Source organism: Lolium rigidum, chromosome 5, assembly GCF_022539505.1.
Source record: "Lolium rigidum isolate FL_2022 chromosome 5, APGP_CSIRO_Lrig_0.1, whole genome shotgun sequence".
In the NCBI taxonomy this organism is placed as follows: Eukaryota; Viridiplantae; Streptophyta; class Magnoliopsida; order Poales; family Poaceae; genus Lolium; species Lolium rigidum.
In genome coordinates, this window is record NC_061512.1 from 61135008 (window position 1) to 61151068 (window position 16061).

The 16061-nt window shown below is 45.3% G+C and overlaps 1 protein-coding gene across 1 annotated transcript; it reads right to left on the minus strand.

Moving 5' to 3' along the window:
• Nucleotides 1–1010: 1010 nt before the first annotated feature.
• Nucleotides 1011–15843, minus strand: LOC124653525 (disease resistance protein RGA5-like). Its single transcript, XM_047192577.1, has 4 exons — nucleotides 15788–15843; nucleotides 5215–6113; nucleotides 2278–4323; nucleotides 1011–1199 (listed from the first exon to the last, which is right to left on the minus strand). Exons 2-3 carry the CDS (start codon nucleotides 6024–6026, stop codon nucleotides 2343–2345), a joined length of 2793 nt encoding a protein of 930 aa, XP_047048533.1. The 5' UTR covers nucleotides 6027–6113; nucleotides 15788–15843; the 3' UTR covers nucleotides 1011–1199; nucleotides 2278–2342.
• Nucleotides 15844–16061: the final 218 nt, after the last annotated feature.

Genomic DNA, 16061 nt, shown 5'->3' on the forward strand with positions numbered 1-16061 from the left:
CAAGAACGAACGGGATGGTTGCGGGCTTGTGGCAGCGGCCAATAACGAGGGCGGTGGAGAGAACAGAGGTGCTCATGGATGTTGGGGAGAACAACAAGTACAAAGCGCACGGGATTGGTGAGATGCAACTGACGGTGGCAACAAGCTGCTTGGAAGTAACTGGACGTGTAGCGGAAATGCTTCGGTGCATGCGAAATGGGGCCAATATGATATCACAGCCGTTGCATGCCATATGGATGGCCACCTGTCCGCACATGTACCCATATGAGAAGATTCCCTTCTCTAAATACACTACTAATTGAAAAACAAGCACAACTTTTACGTAACAAATGCAAACGTGTAGCTCCAAATTTTGTTTCTACGACCAAGATAAAGACTCCTTTAATTGTGCAAAATAACACCAAAAACATCAAACACACTAATTTGCCAGCATGAATACAAATATGTTAATGGCCGAATATGTGGATGGGCCTGGACCTCGTGCCTATGGACCATGAGTCCATCAGTGAAAAAAAAAGAGGATACTGATAATATTACAATTCCAAAATAAATGATTCAGTGACCTTTAATATCAAGACTACAACTAGTGATACAGAAAAAACAACAGCAACAATAAACTCGACAATTATTCTTAACAGCGAAAAGGGTCAATTATGTCTAGGATTTTTTTGTCTTCACCAGGGACAAACAATGAAGCACAGGTACTTCTAGCTAACTGAGAGACACTTCGTTCTTTGAATAGAGAGAAAAATATAGTAGAGAAGAAAGAAACAGTACATTATGTACTTATTGTGTGCCGAGTTGCTGCCGCAATGGAGTCTGCCTGCTGAAACTTCCACCATAAACTTGCTTATTTTCTTAATCTCTTCCAGTCAACCATAAGCAGGAACCTACAGGGAAAAGAGTAATGCTTATTCTCAATCTATAAGATAAACTCTATCACTAGTTAGTATTAGTAAACAGGATTTGATGTGTTTACTTTGTGAGAAAGAGATTTCTTCCTTGCAAATTCGATACCACTGCTACAACCAAATATGTGACTAGATTTATCTGCTACGTCCAGATGTAGGAATGGCATGACTACTGGATTTTGTTTTATAAAAATACTGAAATTTGCTAGCTGACCAGACTATTGCACCGACGAAGCACACCCTGCTCTATAGGAAGGCAGGAAGGACAACAAGGTAATCGACATAACCCTGCCAAAACATCAACAAGTACATTATAACAAAATTGGAACTGAGAAACTTTTTTAGTTTCATAAATATTAACTTTATCAATATGATTAGTCCAGTTACCATAAGGTACTGGTATGACATAATGCTTTTTAACTCTAGAAATATGGTTGATGTTTTTTCCTTGGTGTGGTTGAATTCAGACCGTAAAAACACCACAGAATCAAAACTTCCACTGAGTTATGACAGTAATGTTAGTTTGTTTACAGAAAACAATAAACCTGATCTCATATAGTTATGCAGGACATGAGAAAATTAGCACTAGAGGGCTGAAAAATAGATAATAGTGGCAAAGTGTGTCAAATCAATCAACTATGAACTATTTGCCTTACTACAAACTAATGCCAGAGAATGGAAATTGTTGAAATGCTCAGTGAATTTCTACCATAAAAGGTCGGAGCCATCTTTTATTCATCCTTAGAAGATCATGTTCGGTGTACTTTCCATGCATCATATAAAAGAAGAAAGTATAATTGTAAATTGAGAGACTTGTTTCTCCACAAAAAAAACAGATTTCAGCATGGTTAACTTCATTTAACAACAGGCTGATCAAAGGATATACTAATAATTTAAAATACAATTTCCTAAATTTACTGTAATTAAAGAGGATATACGGAGGCAGCGCTGAAGTTGCTGGAGATGACGGGGAAATATATTCAGGTGTGAGGAGGCGGGTTGCTTTGTCTCCTGTGGGGTGGATAGGGTGGACCGGGAAATTCTTTCCATGCTCATCGGAACATTGGTCGGATTTGTAGACTACGCACATGCCTTAGTGGCACCAATAAGCGTGCCATGCCATCAGTCATACTCTCGTATGCTAGGATAGACCGCTGGTGACCTAGACTCCTAGAGTGACCCACTTGGAGTATAGCGACCAAGATATGTAAGTTCGGAGTTCAGAGACATACTTGAGCCATCAGTGCTAGTTCAGTGATGCATAATGTAATTTGGTCCAAGGAAAATTACAAAAAAAATATGCAACCTATGGGAGGAAAAAAAAACTTGAAAAAGTGTCCAATGAATTGTGTGTTGTGTACATTACATATACTGCTGACTAATTTTCATCCACTTCTCTGGATCTCCTCTCAACCTTGCCTTGGCCCTCCTTCACCATATTTCCTCACCCCAGCTTCGGATTTCCAGTGAGGGCTGGTTCGGAAGGAGAGTGGCTGTATTCCTGATGGCATCCTCCGACGCCTCCACCTCCTGAACCGTGGCACCAGTGCAAATGATCTTGACAATAACATGGGTAAGGGAAGAGAGGTGTTGGATGCCAAAATCAAGATTCCTTCCTGCGTCTAAGGGAACCTCCAACTTCTCAAGGCTGGGCATGGCCCCAGCTTCAAACATCAGGCCTTCCCCATTGTTCCAGCAGGTGAAGCGGAGCTCCTTCAAGCACGTGAACATGTTGCTGCTTATGACGAGTCTTTGTTTGGGAGCAGCTGATTCTGATGACAACCAGAGAAACAGCAAAGCAGGTAGCGCTCCAAGGATCTCTAATGTTTCCTCTTTTACTGGGTTAATATTGATATCTAGGCATGTCAGGTTCTCAAGTGACGGAATCCAAGCTGGAACCCTGGGAAAGAAATAGTAGGCGTCCATCTGGAACTTCTGGAGGAGATTAGGGGACGGGAACCAAGAGTCCAACAAGAAATCTATGGAATAACCATACATTTCTTTTAAAGGAATGGAATAACCATAATCACTCCGAATGCATAGAGACCGAAGGTTGAGCCTGCCAAGTTTACAGAGCGACGAGACCAAGTTCTCCACAAAAGCTTCTTTGTTACTGTGTGTATTAATGATGCACCAGCGCAGCCCAAGAATCCTCAATTTTGTCAGTCTGCCCAGCTCCAGCAAAGAAGATGCCGAACTGTCCCACCTGACTTTGATCTCTCTAAGCTCCTGCAAAGCATGCAGATTCCCAACTCCTTCAGGTAATTCCAGACTGTGAACACGCAAACATGTCAAATTTTGTAGCTGAACAATGTTTTTGGGCAGTTTTCTTATCTTTGTCCATCTTATATCCAGAGTCTGTAAATTCTGTAGTTCGCCTAATTGTTCAGGGAATGCAGAAATGGTTCTAACATCGAGTCGCAGATATTTCAACTGCCAAAGCTTCCATACATGTTCAATATAACTGCTTTCCATCTCCTCGCCATTTTCTATGTCAAGTACTCGGAGAACTGGAAACTTTGAAAGAGAGGGCATCTGTTCAGCATACCCAAAAATACTGAGCGACCGACAATGGGATATGATCGCTGTTGGTGGAACTATGACATGCTCTTGGGAATAACAGTTAAGAGATAATCTACGAATCTTATGTTGCAGCAGTAATTTCTGATTTTGGCCACCAACGAAGGTGGCAAAGTTTTCTTCAACTGACTTGGATATAAGGAGATCAAGAATCATATCATGGACTCGGCATGAATCAACTCGACCATCAAACTGAATTTTCACTGGCTGAATCATACTTCTATTGATAAGGTCATTAAAATAACGCTCTGCTATTTCCTCCAAATCTTGTCCACCCTCTGTATTAATAAATCCTTCAGCAATCCACCTCCTTATCAATCGATCCCTCTGAATTTCATAGTCTTCTGGAAATATACTCAGGTACAGTAAGCATGTCTTCAAATGGTGGGGAAGATCATCATAGCTGAGGGATAATATCCTTCTCATCTCTTCTACACTGGCATCCTTTTCCAGTGTCAAACCAATTGAATTATATACTCTGTCCCATTCTTCATTTGTACTAGCTTTATTAGCCAATAAGCTAGCTACTGTAATAATCGCCAATGGTGAACCACCACATTTTTTTAATATTTGAGAGGATACTTCTTCCAATTGAGGAGGGCACATATCTCCCGAGCCAAATATACGTCTCACAAATAAACTCATGGAGTTAGATGCAGTAAGAGGCGCTATTTCATAGACATGATCATGGTGAGGAGAGCAACATGACTTGGCTATAGTAATATTGCGAGTTGTCGTCATTATTTTGCTTCCAACATTATTCGGAAACAAAGCACATTTGATAATCTTCCATGCTTGACTACTCCAAATATCATCAATGATGACAAAGTACCTACAATATGAAAATTCAAATGAATGCTCCATGACAGATATTATAATTAGTAAGTACTAACAAATAAAAATGGCACAACTCCTTAGTGTCAAATGTTAAATCTTGTAAGGATAGCTCCCGTGTTTCATTATTTCTGTCCTTAGTACCACGGTACCACCATGCGAACAGACATAGGAAGCACTAAAATCTAAGAAGGATTTAACTCAAAGATAAACCTTAAATAGCATGCTAGAACTAATAAACAACCACCAAAGCAACAAACAGGGGTACAAAGTGGAACTTTGCAATAATTGCACTCCTGATTTCCTGAATAGACAAATACTGAAAGGAGTTTCACTAGACTGGGCATCGATAGTGATATGGAGGGAGTATGAACTAATAAACTAATTACTAACAACAACATCAAAGCCTTTTTCCCAAGCAAGTTGGGGTAGGCTAATAAACTAGTAACTAAGTAAATGCTTTACAAAGAACATGTGCTTCAGGAATCAGGATTTGTGCAATTATCTGCTAATGGAATACTGGATCGCTTCTCCTTTGTGTGTCACTAATGAATAGTGATCATTATCCCCTAAAGTCTGATCACAGAAACAAGTGAAAATGTGATTTTTTTAGTCCTCCTGAAAACAAAACTGCAACAATCATATAGAGAATATGACTCTATAGACATATGTTCAGTTTATGCCTTTATCTAGGAGCAGAAAAACTTTTTTTTCTATTCCATATTTAATTTAATTGAACAACAGTACAACAATAGAAAGTAATATAATGGCTTATATACTTTAATCCAGTAAATCAAACCGATGTTAAACGTACTGACTAGATGTGGATAAAAGTATAATGCACAACCAAATACCCACAGCCAAGGAAGAATCTAAAATTCGTGTGGACCTTTTGTTCTTCAGAAATTCTCGGATTGCATTGATTAGCTTTTCCTCGTCCCAGATATCTATGTTAGCATACTCTTGCTGGCTGACTTGAGAGAGTATACTTCTCAGGATCTTCTTCACATCAGGCTGTTGTGACAAAGAAACAAAAGCTCGACACTGGAACTTGCCCTCCAGTTTACGGTACACCTCATTCGCAAGTGTAGTTTTACCGAGACCCCCAGGACCCACAATGGATATCACCTTTAGCTGCTGCACCGATGGATCAACTCCCTCCATTAGCCACTTGATTAGCTGATCTCGTGGCTTGTCAATACCAACAAGCCCATCTGACTCAGCGTAGAGCGAAGGCAAACGAGGGTCAATGGCCCTGGAAATGCTAGGCTCGAAGGTGCGCTCATCGAGCTTATACCTCATACGTCGTTTGCTTGCATCTTCAACACGTGCCTTGAGCCCCTGGATTTGGCTGGAGATTTGATGGCGCGCCCTTAGTGCCTTGAGCTGCTGGACCAAACTTTGTACCAACCCTCCAGCCTTAGCCATGTCAGTTTGACCAAGGTTTTTCATAAAGTCATCGATGCAATCCTCAATGTCATAAGACATCTCCCGAACTTGGTTCCTCCATTCCTTCTTCTGCACATCAAGATCGCAGTCTACCTCTGCCAGCCTATGAAGGAGCGCGTTCATGCTGCTCAGCTCATCTTTCATGAACTCCACCTCTCTGCGTACACCCTTCAGTTTTGTGTACTCCTCCCCAAGCAGGGCAGTGAGTTTGGTGATGACAGATGCCATCACCCCTGCTAAGACGCTCACCATCTGTTGAAAGTTTGATGGGTTTATTTGGAAAAATACCCAATCTCGTAGCAAATCTAACCCCAAGCTTCAGCAAAACAAAGAAAATACCTGGTGATACAGGTATGCATCATTAAGAGAGGTAGGTACAATGCTGAATAACAACCACAAAAATCATCTACCAACCAAAATGTACAAGAATGCTAGAAAAGCACATAGGCCCAATCTATACCTAATAATAAAGGGAGGAGTGTTTCCGCGGTTTCGTCCGTCCGTGTTTCCGTCGTCCGTTCGCTTTGTTTCGTCCGTCGTCGTCGTTCTTCTATACCTACTAATAAAGGAAGGAAGGTTTCTCCCCAAAAATTTCGTCCGTTTTGAAATTATCCTTAGTTCTAAACGAAATTTACATACACTGCCACCGCCTAAATGAAAACGGTTCGTTCGTTGTCCGATAAATCCAGCTTCTTAGGCTCTGAACTCTGCGCTCACATGTCAAAAAAAAAAACTCTGCGCTCACACCTGGGCCATGTGGCTCCATTGGTGGGCTGGTTCCCGCAAGCCCCACGAGTGGGCTTCTAGAATGAGCGAAACAACATGTAAAATCGTTCTTGTGAAGTACGCTTGATATTTTTTGTCTAAAATGATCCCACCTCGCTAAGTTAAACCGAGTTTAGCCGATTTATATAGCTAAGTTTTCTGAAATCAGCCAGCCTCCTCCAAGAGCAACAAGCCGCAACATCATTGTTTGGTCCAAGATATAATATAATCATGGGTAAGGAATTAAATTACCGCCGACAGAGAGCAGAAAACATGCGCAACCCATCACAGACAAGGAATGCCGAGAAGAGGGAGGAAGGAGCCAGTTGATGGTGGCCGATGTTAGAGGGAGCCGCCGCTTGTCGGCCGAATACGGGAGCGGAGCTCAGATGTGACAGAGAGATGGCAGAGGAGGGTGCGCTTTCCAGTAGCAATCGGCTCTTCGGACGATTCGACGATCCTCCGCCGCGTGGAGCTCGATGGAGAGGAGGGGGGCACTGAGGAGAGTTGGAGGGCGGGGCGATGTATGCCGGTGGATGGGACGCGTCGTCCATGGCATCAATCGGAGGAGGGGCGATGGCAAAGTCGCTGGTGCCTGGGGCATAAAGGGGATCAATCGCTGGCGACATGTGAGATTTTTTTTTGAGAAACCGCATTGCCGACGACGACCACGTGCGTTTCTGCGGGCTGCCGTATCAGAGCTACGCGTCCTATCCAGTACGTGGGTGCGTTTGTTTATGTAAAAGCTGCAGCTATGTCAATAGGTAATGGATTTTTTTTGGCAAACAAAATGTACTAAGGGACCGTTTGGTTCTCAGCCACAGTTTGCCAAGCCTAACTTTGGCAAGTGTGGCAGCCACAAAAGTGTGGCTAGGATTTTGAAAGCCACAAAGTGTGGCAAAAGTTGGCAAAAAATTCACTCTATGACAAGTGGGTCATATGATTAGTGAAATGTGGCAGCTCTAAAGTGTGGCAAGAACCAAACACATGCCAAATTGCCAAACTTTGGCTTGGCAAAGTGTGGCTAGGAACCAAACAGGTCCTAACTTTTGTAGCGATCAGGCAAAAAGCATTTTGCGAGGCGGTTAACAAAAAATGGTAAGTAAAATTAACAGTTTCGTTATTAATTATATAATTCCGAGCTCATGTCATACGACTCAATTCCACTATTTTATTTTGCAATTTATTATTGTTTTCAGACTACAAATTAATCTCCGGCCAATAGGTCATGTATGCCCTTCTTGGAAAAAGCCGATGTGTTTGGTACGTGCATCTACTATATTCTTGCCTGTTATGTATTCATGAAGAAGTAAATACAATGTGCACACTTAAAACCACTAGCACCAGAAAAAACACAATATTTATATGTAATGTGTCGACTTAACCTGTGATATACACAGGAATGATCTTTGCTTTTGCGAGTTGTCCTACTATTAGTAATAACATTTCTTTAGATATGTTCAAAACTGCATTCCACAATGTATTCACAAAATTGAAAACCAAGTTAGATAGGTGTTGGCCACAAGAATGGGATTTCTTTAAATCACTATTATTTTACACCAAAATTTTAAGTGCGATCAGTAATTATTAAATACAAAAGGTATAATCTTTTGTTGGGGATAGGGATGAAAAGTAAGTTTTCGCATAAAAGGTCGAGCGAAACTACTTGGTTACGGTACATTGTGGCCCGCACCACCATGGCCACGGGATTTGGCTGCGGTGCTAGGAGAAGAAGTGGGAGAGCAGGAATAGGTCAGAGAGCTGACCCTGGAGATGTTGGTGGCTTTGGTGGAGAAGGAGGTCTCAAGGCGATGAATTCAACATCGATGTGCTCAGTCAAAGGTAAAGAAGTGGAAATAAAGTCCTAACGCTCCTACCTGTCACGGACCGATGTTTACCGCTCTGTAGACCGTAGCGAAGCACGGGCAAAATGTGCTAGTCTGTACATAAGGTATGTTTTTCTTCGGTGCATACATTGTCCAGCTCGATCACGTCAGATAATAAACCAGAAAAGATAAAATAAGAGCAAGGAAACCGGAGCGGACAGGGAAAAAGAATCAACCCAACGCACGGGCTTCTCCTGTCCCCGTATACATAAAGTAACAAGTCAGCCCACGATCGTCCGCTCCACGAGAATACTGGAGAGCGAAGGTGATTCTACCGGATATGCCAGGGTGTCGGCGCCGCGCCGCTGACGCCTCCCGATTTGGCGGGCGCGCTCACCAAGGGCAATGATACTGTCAACGTGATTTAATGCAGATCGTGCCCGCTAGGGAATGAGTTGAAGATTTTCGCGTCGCTGATGGCGGTGATCCGCAGATGAGCACGGAGGATCATTGCTTGACCTCACTTAGGCGAGAAACCATCGCTGCCACCGCTGAAACCGGCACAGATTTCCTACCATATCAGGAAGACGGAGTCGTGTAGCGAAGGACGATGACGACCACCCAGTAGACGAGATGAGATCTGGACGTGGAATTTCATCTCGTCCCAATTATCGATGTGCTTATCTGCATTGTGGAGACGTGGTCCGTGATTCCGAAGTGGTTGAAGACAACATCGAAGAGCATGGTCCAACGCCCTTACTGAGATCCAATCCCTCATGCACATGATCCTGGATCCGGATGTGCTCGAGAGATTGGGCCGTCATCAGCGGCGGCGCACCTGAGGATGAGGCCGCGACCTGCACCGTGGACAGGGGCACTTGACGGCAGAAGCACCATGGCGAGGGGGCTGGGCACAATGCAGAGAGAGGAAGCGGGGGCCGAGAGCACGCCGAGCAGGGTCGAGAGATACCACGGGTATTGTGGAGACGCCCAGTGCGACGGCAAGGCTGACGGGAGGCAGAGAACTCATTGACGTGCTGGTCATGACGGTCGGAGCATCATTCGTAGCTGGAGCAAAAGCTGTGGGCAGAAAACCCGGAGCGACGTCGGAGGAAGAAAGTAGACCCTATCAGCTGAAGTAGCTAATAAGACGCAGATAAGCTGAACGTGCTAGCTAGGCCACCTTCACCGCTGCTAGCTATGTGCGCTGTTGGCAGGAACGCGAGTGAACCGAATGCAAGAACCGGAAATTTCTGTTGTTTCTGTTGTTAGATATATATCGGGGTTTTCTCTGCAGGCCTACGAGTGTTGGCTTTTTGAAATCCATGGTATTGCTTGCATACTCACTCCGTTTTTATTTAACCTGCACTTCGGCTTTAGTTAAATTTAAAATATAAAAAGTTTGACCAAATCTATAGGAGAAAATATCAATATCTACAAAACCAAATGCAAATAATATGACATCTATAAACCAAATGGATATATATGAAAGTATATTTGATGACAATAACACAACAGATTTTACATTGTATTTGTTGATATGTTTTCTAAGTATTTAGTAAAACTTTATAAAGTTTGACTTTGACTAATCCTAAAATGCAGGGTAATTGTGAATTTATGAACGGAGGGAGTAATTCATGAAAAGGGCTAGCTCCTCTCTTGTGTGCTGAAATTGTTCACATAACTATTTGATTCATAGATTTAGCCCAAGTAAGTTATTCGTTTATTGATAATTGTGCACTGTAGTTTACATTTACACATTTATTTTATTGTGTATATTTTCAAACCGGATCACGTGCGCCAAGTGACCTAACTAAAGTGGCGGTCAGAAGAGGCGGTGGCACCACTGGCGACGTCCGAACATTGTTCTACGACACGCCGTTGATGTATAAATGGTAATTTACTTTTTTTCGATTCTGCATAGATTGTTCTATCCCGCTGCAACGCACGGGCATACTTACTAGTCTAATAAAATAGCAAAAGAAGAAGAAAAAATGTGCACATGTGAACCTGCCATGCCTATCCAAATCAATTTCTCTCCAAGTGGCGCAAACAGAACAGACAATGAACTATGTATGTATAGCATGCAAGGACATTTTAATTATGTAATGAGGACCATGCTATTTTATGGAACGATTTGAGTAGTAGTATAGGTTAAAATCTTTGGATAACAATGGTGTTCGGGCCTGGAGTTTACCTATACACGAATTAGGCATAAAGTCATTCAGTTTTATTATGCCATTAAAAGGAAGGGGGAGAGAACACCTATTTAGGAGTCGTTCATTACTGCACTCTTAAAAAAGAGAATTTTAGTTAGGCCGTTGCTACACAGTGCCCTAGCACCGGTTAGTCTTAGGGAGAAATATAGTGAAATTGTCTTTCCTATTCTTTCCCCTGATCCCGCTACGAAGAAAGATGCTTATTTCTTAAAATATCCCATATATGTAGGGGGAAACCGAGGAAGAGGACAGATCTATCCTGATGGTAGCAAGAGTAACAATACGGTCTATAATGCTACCTCAACAGGTATAGTAAAAAAAATACTACGTAAAGAAAAAGGGGGGTATGAAATATCCATAGTTGATGCATCAGATGGACGCCAAGTGATTGATACTATACCTCCCGGGCCAGAACTTCTTGTTTCAGAGGGGGAATCCATCAAGCTTGATCAACCATTAACAAGCAATCCTAATGTGGGAGGTTTTGGTCAGGGGGATGCAGAAATAGTGCTTCAGGATCCATTACGCGTCCAAGGCCTTTTGTTCTTCTTCGCATCCGTTATTTTGGCACAAGTTTTTTTGGTTCTCAAAAAGAAACAGTCTTGTCGGCAGCAACTGACCTTTCTTTCATCAAAAGTAGGAATGAAAGCTGGCATGCAGATAAGGAAATCTCTTTTCTTCTCTTCTACTCGGCTACGGACCTTCTAAAAGGAGAAGCAATAAATAAAAAAGTGCTAGGTTTGGATTTGAGTGAGATCCCGGATCGGTAGCTTCAGATATCCCCTCAGACTGGAATGATAATTTCGATAGATTTCTTTGCTTTAAAGCATAGTTGCAGGTAGGTTATGCTCCTTTGCTTCATCCCTATAGTCTAAGGATTGCCAATCAAACAGTAGCAGTAGACTAGCAAAAATAGAAATAAACTAATCTAAACATCTCTCACATTCTAAAAATAGAAAGTTCTAGTCCTACACGTTTCTTCTTTCCGCGTGGGATGGCTGCGGCACGAGTCATGGGACGTGCAAATCAGTGGGTTCCGTCCCAAATCCATGACAAGAAAAAAAATACCAAATCGTTCGCAAACTCACGCCAAAAAAGCGCATCTGTCATCTACTTGTTTTTTCTACCTCGAGATGAAAACAAGTAAATGATTCTGGATTAGTGGATGTAGAAAAAAGAAACAAGAAAACATCTAAAATTGCCATCGTTCCAGATGTAATTTCTCCAATCCCCCGGGTCGCCAGCCCTTGGATGCGAGCGACAGCAACCGTCTGATTCGAGTCAGCGCTCCGGCGCAGAAAAAAAAAAGAAAAACACGACACCCAGTCCCGCACGATCCTGGCACCACGCGGATGTCAAGTCCCTGCAGTACCACCGCCCGCCGGCAGCACCGCCGCCCCGGTCCGGCAGCACCGCCGGCTGCCACCGCTGCCGGCATCCTTGCAGCACGGCGGCGCCCCTGTTTGTAGCAACCTTACAGCAACTGCCGGCTGCCGGCGACGCTTGTAGCGCTAGCTGCTGCCGCCGCTACCTTTGTAGAATACGCCGCGCTGCCGTCGCTCCGCCGCCTATTGTAGCAGCCGCCGTCGCGCCGCCGCCCTTTGTAGCAGTTGCCGTCGCCTTTTGTAGCAAGCGCCTCCGCCCTCTGTAGCCGACGCCGACGCCTATTGTAGCGGACGCCGACGCCTATTGTAGCATATGCCGTTGCCTCCCAGCCCTTGATGCAGCAGCGGCCATGGCCATGGCGGTCGGGCCTGTACCAGCGTCGGACGCCCATTGCAGCAACTCCGGCCGCCCGTGGCAGCAATGCCAGGTGACCAAAGTAGCACCGCCCGGATCCACCCACGGCAGGCTACCATCGACCTCCAGCAGAGGACGAGGACATGGATTATGGCATGTAGCAATGTCGGCCGCCCGTGGCAGCAACGCCGCCTCGCGATTGTAGCAGCGCCGTCGCGCCGGGGGCATGTAGCAAAGCCGTCGCCGGGGGCTTGTAGCAGCCCCGCCTGTGGCATGTAGCGGCCCCGACGGCTGCTTGTAGCAGCGCCGCTGGCCGCTTGTAGCAGCGCGGCTCGGGGCATGTAGCAGCGCCGCTGGGACCATATAGGCGGCGCTCGGGATGGAGGCGGAAAGGAGTGAGTCCACGCCGGCCGGCGACCTCCCCTGGCTCTCCCATGGGGGCAGAGCACCTAGGTGTTTGGAGCCGTGGTGGGACGAGCGGCGGCGCTTCGTGGGGGGGGTGGCAGCGGCTGCGCGGGCGCGCAGGGCGGCGCTTCGTGGGGCCGCTCGCCGCTCGGCGGCCTTGCGTGGGGCGCGGTCATGGCCGTGTATGCCCGGCCCGTAAGGATAACAGGAAACGACTGGAGGAAGAAGAGCAGTTGTGAGGGGATAAGGTTGTGGTGGGTCCCAGCGCTGTCACCATTGAGGAGGACACGCGGCGCGTGTACGAGGCGGAGGAAAGAAACACGGGATCCTCCGGGGGATCATTAGCTTTTTCCTTTTTTTTAAGGTGAACCTAATATTCTTACATCCAAAACTAGCCTGAACCAGATTGGATGTAGAAAAGGAAGAAAAATTACATCCACCATTTGTTACATCCAAAGTCAAAACTAGCCTGAACCACATTGGAAGTAGAAAAGGAAGAAAAATTAGATCCACCATTTGTTACATCCAAAGTCGTTCAGAAACCTACTAATCAAGATCCTAAATGTAAAAAATGAAAAAAAAATACATTCAGATTGAGAAGAACATATTATTTCTTACATCTAAAATCCTCCAGGAACCTAATAATCAAGATACTAGATGTAGAAAAAGGAAAGAAATACATCCTTTGCTGCAAAAATTACTAGTACCAGAACTGGGGGCTACTTGATGTGTGATAACTGAAGAGGAGATTCCTGAATGTGGACATTATACAAAACAGCAACGGGGCGGTGGCCTCCTCCCGCCGGACGGCGCACGCGGGGAGCACAAACCTGAGAATTCGCGGCTGCCTTCCCGGAGCGCATCGCGGCGCAGTGTGCTGTGCGAGGACTTTGGCCACCGCCTCCACAGGTGCCTTGAGCATGGCGGCCGCCGTCAACGCCTCGCCGCCGGGAACTTGACAAGCGCGTCCGCGCTGGCGCCATTTGAGATGGAACCACCCCGAGACGCTCGGCGATGGGGCCGAGGTACAGCTGCAGCGCGCCGAGCTGGTCGGCGAATGGCGCGCGGTAGGGCAGCAGGGTGCCTCGGCCGCGCCCCCCAGACGCCTCGAGCATGGCGGCCGCCGTCAACGCCTCGCCGCCGAGGAACTTGACGAGGGCGTCCGCGCCGGCGCCGTGAAGGACGGGGACCACCCTGAGCCTCTCGGCGATGGGGCCGAGGTACGGCTGCAGCGCGCCGAGCTGGTCGGCGATTGGGGCAAGGTAGGGGAAGCAGGGTGCCTCGGCAGGTGCCGTCGCCGCGGCGGCGGACGCAGGCCGGGAGGCGGTCAAGGCGGAGCCCGCGGAGGTGCTGGCATCGGGATCCTCTCGACGGGGTGCTCAATTTCATGGAGTTGGGATGGGGATGGGAACGAGAGGAGAGGAGAATCGAGATGGATAAGCTACGTCTAGTATTTGTGCGGTCGCCGTCGCCACGTCCCCGCAAAAAAACCCATCATGTCACACATGCACGCCTGCGGTAGTTTTAGACCGTTGGATCGCGATCTAACGCGCGCGAGCCGTGGGCACCGTGGAAGACACGGGAGTGCCCTGGCATGAAATAGAAATTGGGTTTTAGTTAATGGTTCCAATTTTTTCTGAATTTTGCAGCCTGTGACTATAAATCCACTTTTTATCCTTTCCATGTCAACAGAAAGAAATAGGAAGTTTTCGTAGTAACTCTAGATTATATCATGAAGAACTCTTTATGCTTTGAAAACAGAGATACATCTATGTTTTTTTGTGCTTTGAAAACGCGCTCAAACTTATACACAATCGGTTGAAACTTTCCTTGCGAGTTTCCTTAGCCCACTTTTGTTCTTCTTTATCCTAGGCATATAATTTACTAGTTTGAAACGTGTCATAAATAAGGTTTTCTACTCCAAAATAAGGTTATTCCCATCTACCTTAACTTCATTTTGAATCTTTTGTTCTGAATTCAGTTAACGACAAGATTTAGTATCCTTTCTTGCATTTTCATTACTTGTGAAATGCTGAGTAGGCACGAATTCCCCAAATTTACGACCTACCATATAATTTGTTATGAAAATAAGTATATGTTCCTTCTCATTATGAATTCCGATCGTTGCTAGACTAAAAGAATTGCAAATATGAGTTCAAATACCTTTGCGTTGCTAGATTAAATATAAAAGAAATAGAATTATGAATCTAATTACATAAATCGAGAAAATTACTGCATGAATAGATGTTTTCTAACCACCACCAGTTCATGCACCATAAACAACAAATACTTTGTTCGTTTTTATATGTAAGACCACTTCGTATTTTGAGCCAAAACTTTGACCAATAATTCTTTTTGCGAAAATTCCGCCGATCTATTAATAATCATCAATAAAAGTACAAATATCATCAAAAGTAATAGTAAAAATTACAAATAGGTACTTGGACCCCCAAGCGACAACTAGCGCGAGCAGAAGTCGTGCCACCGTCCTCACCCCTCCATCAACAACCATTGCCAATGATGACAACCGTAGATCAGAAGACCACAACAACGAACACGAAAACTGACTGAATCCCAAGAGATCCGCTTGGCGCACGACTCCACGCGCCCTCTGCCGGCGCTAGATGCACTACCGAAACGAGGATAGGACAGGAATGACTTTATTCTGACTTCTGGATGTAGCCGCCGCCTCACCATTCCGAAGAAGACACCGAAAAACAAGCTAAACAAAGAACATGAACCCTCCCGCCAGCGAGAGGTCATGGTCCGCCACACCTCCAAAGCCCCAAGGCCACCGGAGATTTGGTGACGTATAACTCATATTTTGTTGTTTAAATTGTTAGTCAAAGTTCTACCTCAAAATAGGTGCTGGGCTTATATTTTGGGACGGAGTGAGTACTACTGTAATTCTGTAAAGCGATAAGAGTTTTATTACTGTGAAACTGCTTTCTGCGAGATTTATGCCACTAAAATAGAACAAGATACACCATAAAAGGTGCACATCACGCATTAACTGCGCGCTGCCAAGATGCCACACAAATCCTCAAACAATCCATACCTATTCGCAGCAAGCAGGCCTGCGCCGCCGCCGGCGAGATCAACGGCGACCGCGAGATACACCGCCACAGCGGAGAGGGGGAGCCGCCCGTTTCAGCGGTGGGCACAGAGGCCTCCGACATGGTGGTGGCGGCGGGGAGCGGCGACCACGGAGAGAACAGGGGAAGGAGTGGAGGTTTTTGCTTTCTCGGATGGCAGAGATTGTAGGCACCACAAGTGCGAAGTCTGTGTTAGAACAGTCGATCAAAGGCCGGGTTTGCCGACCCTATCACGTC

Excerpts from the sequence above, each read along its gene's own strand:
- LOC124653525 (XM_047192577.1), bottom strand. The coding sequence starts at position 6,026 with ATGGTGAGCGTCTTAGCAGGGGTGATGGCATCTGTCATCACCAAACTC. Across the intron at positions 4,324-5,214 it reads GAATTTCTGAAGAACAAAAG|GTACTTTGTCATCATTGATG; the intron begins GTCCACACGAAT and ends TTCATATTGTAG.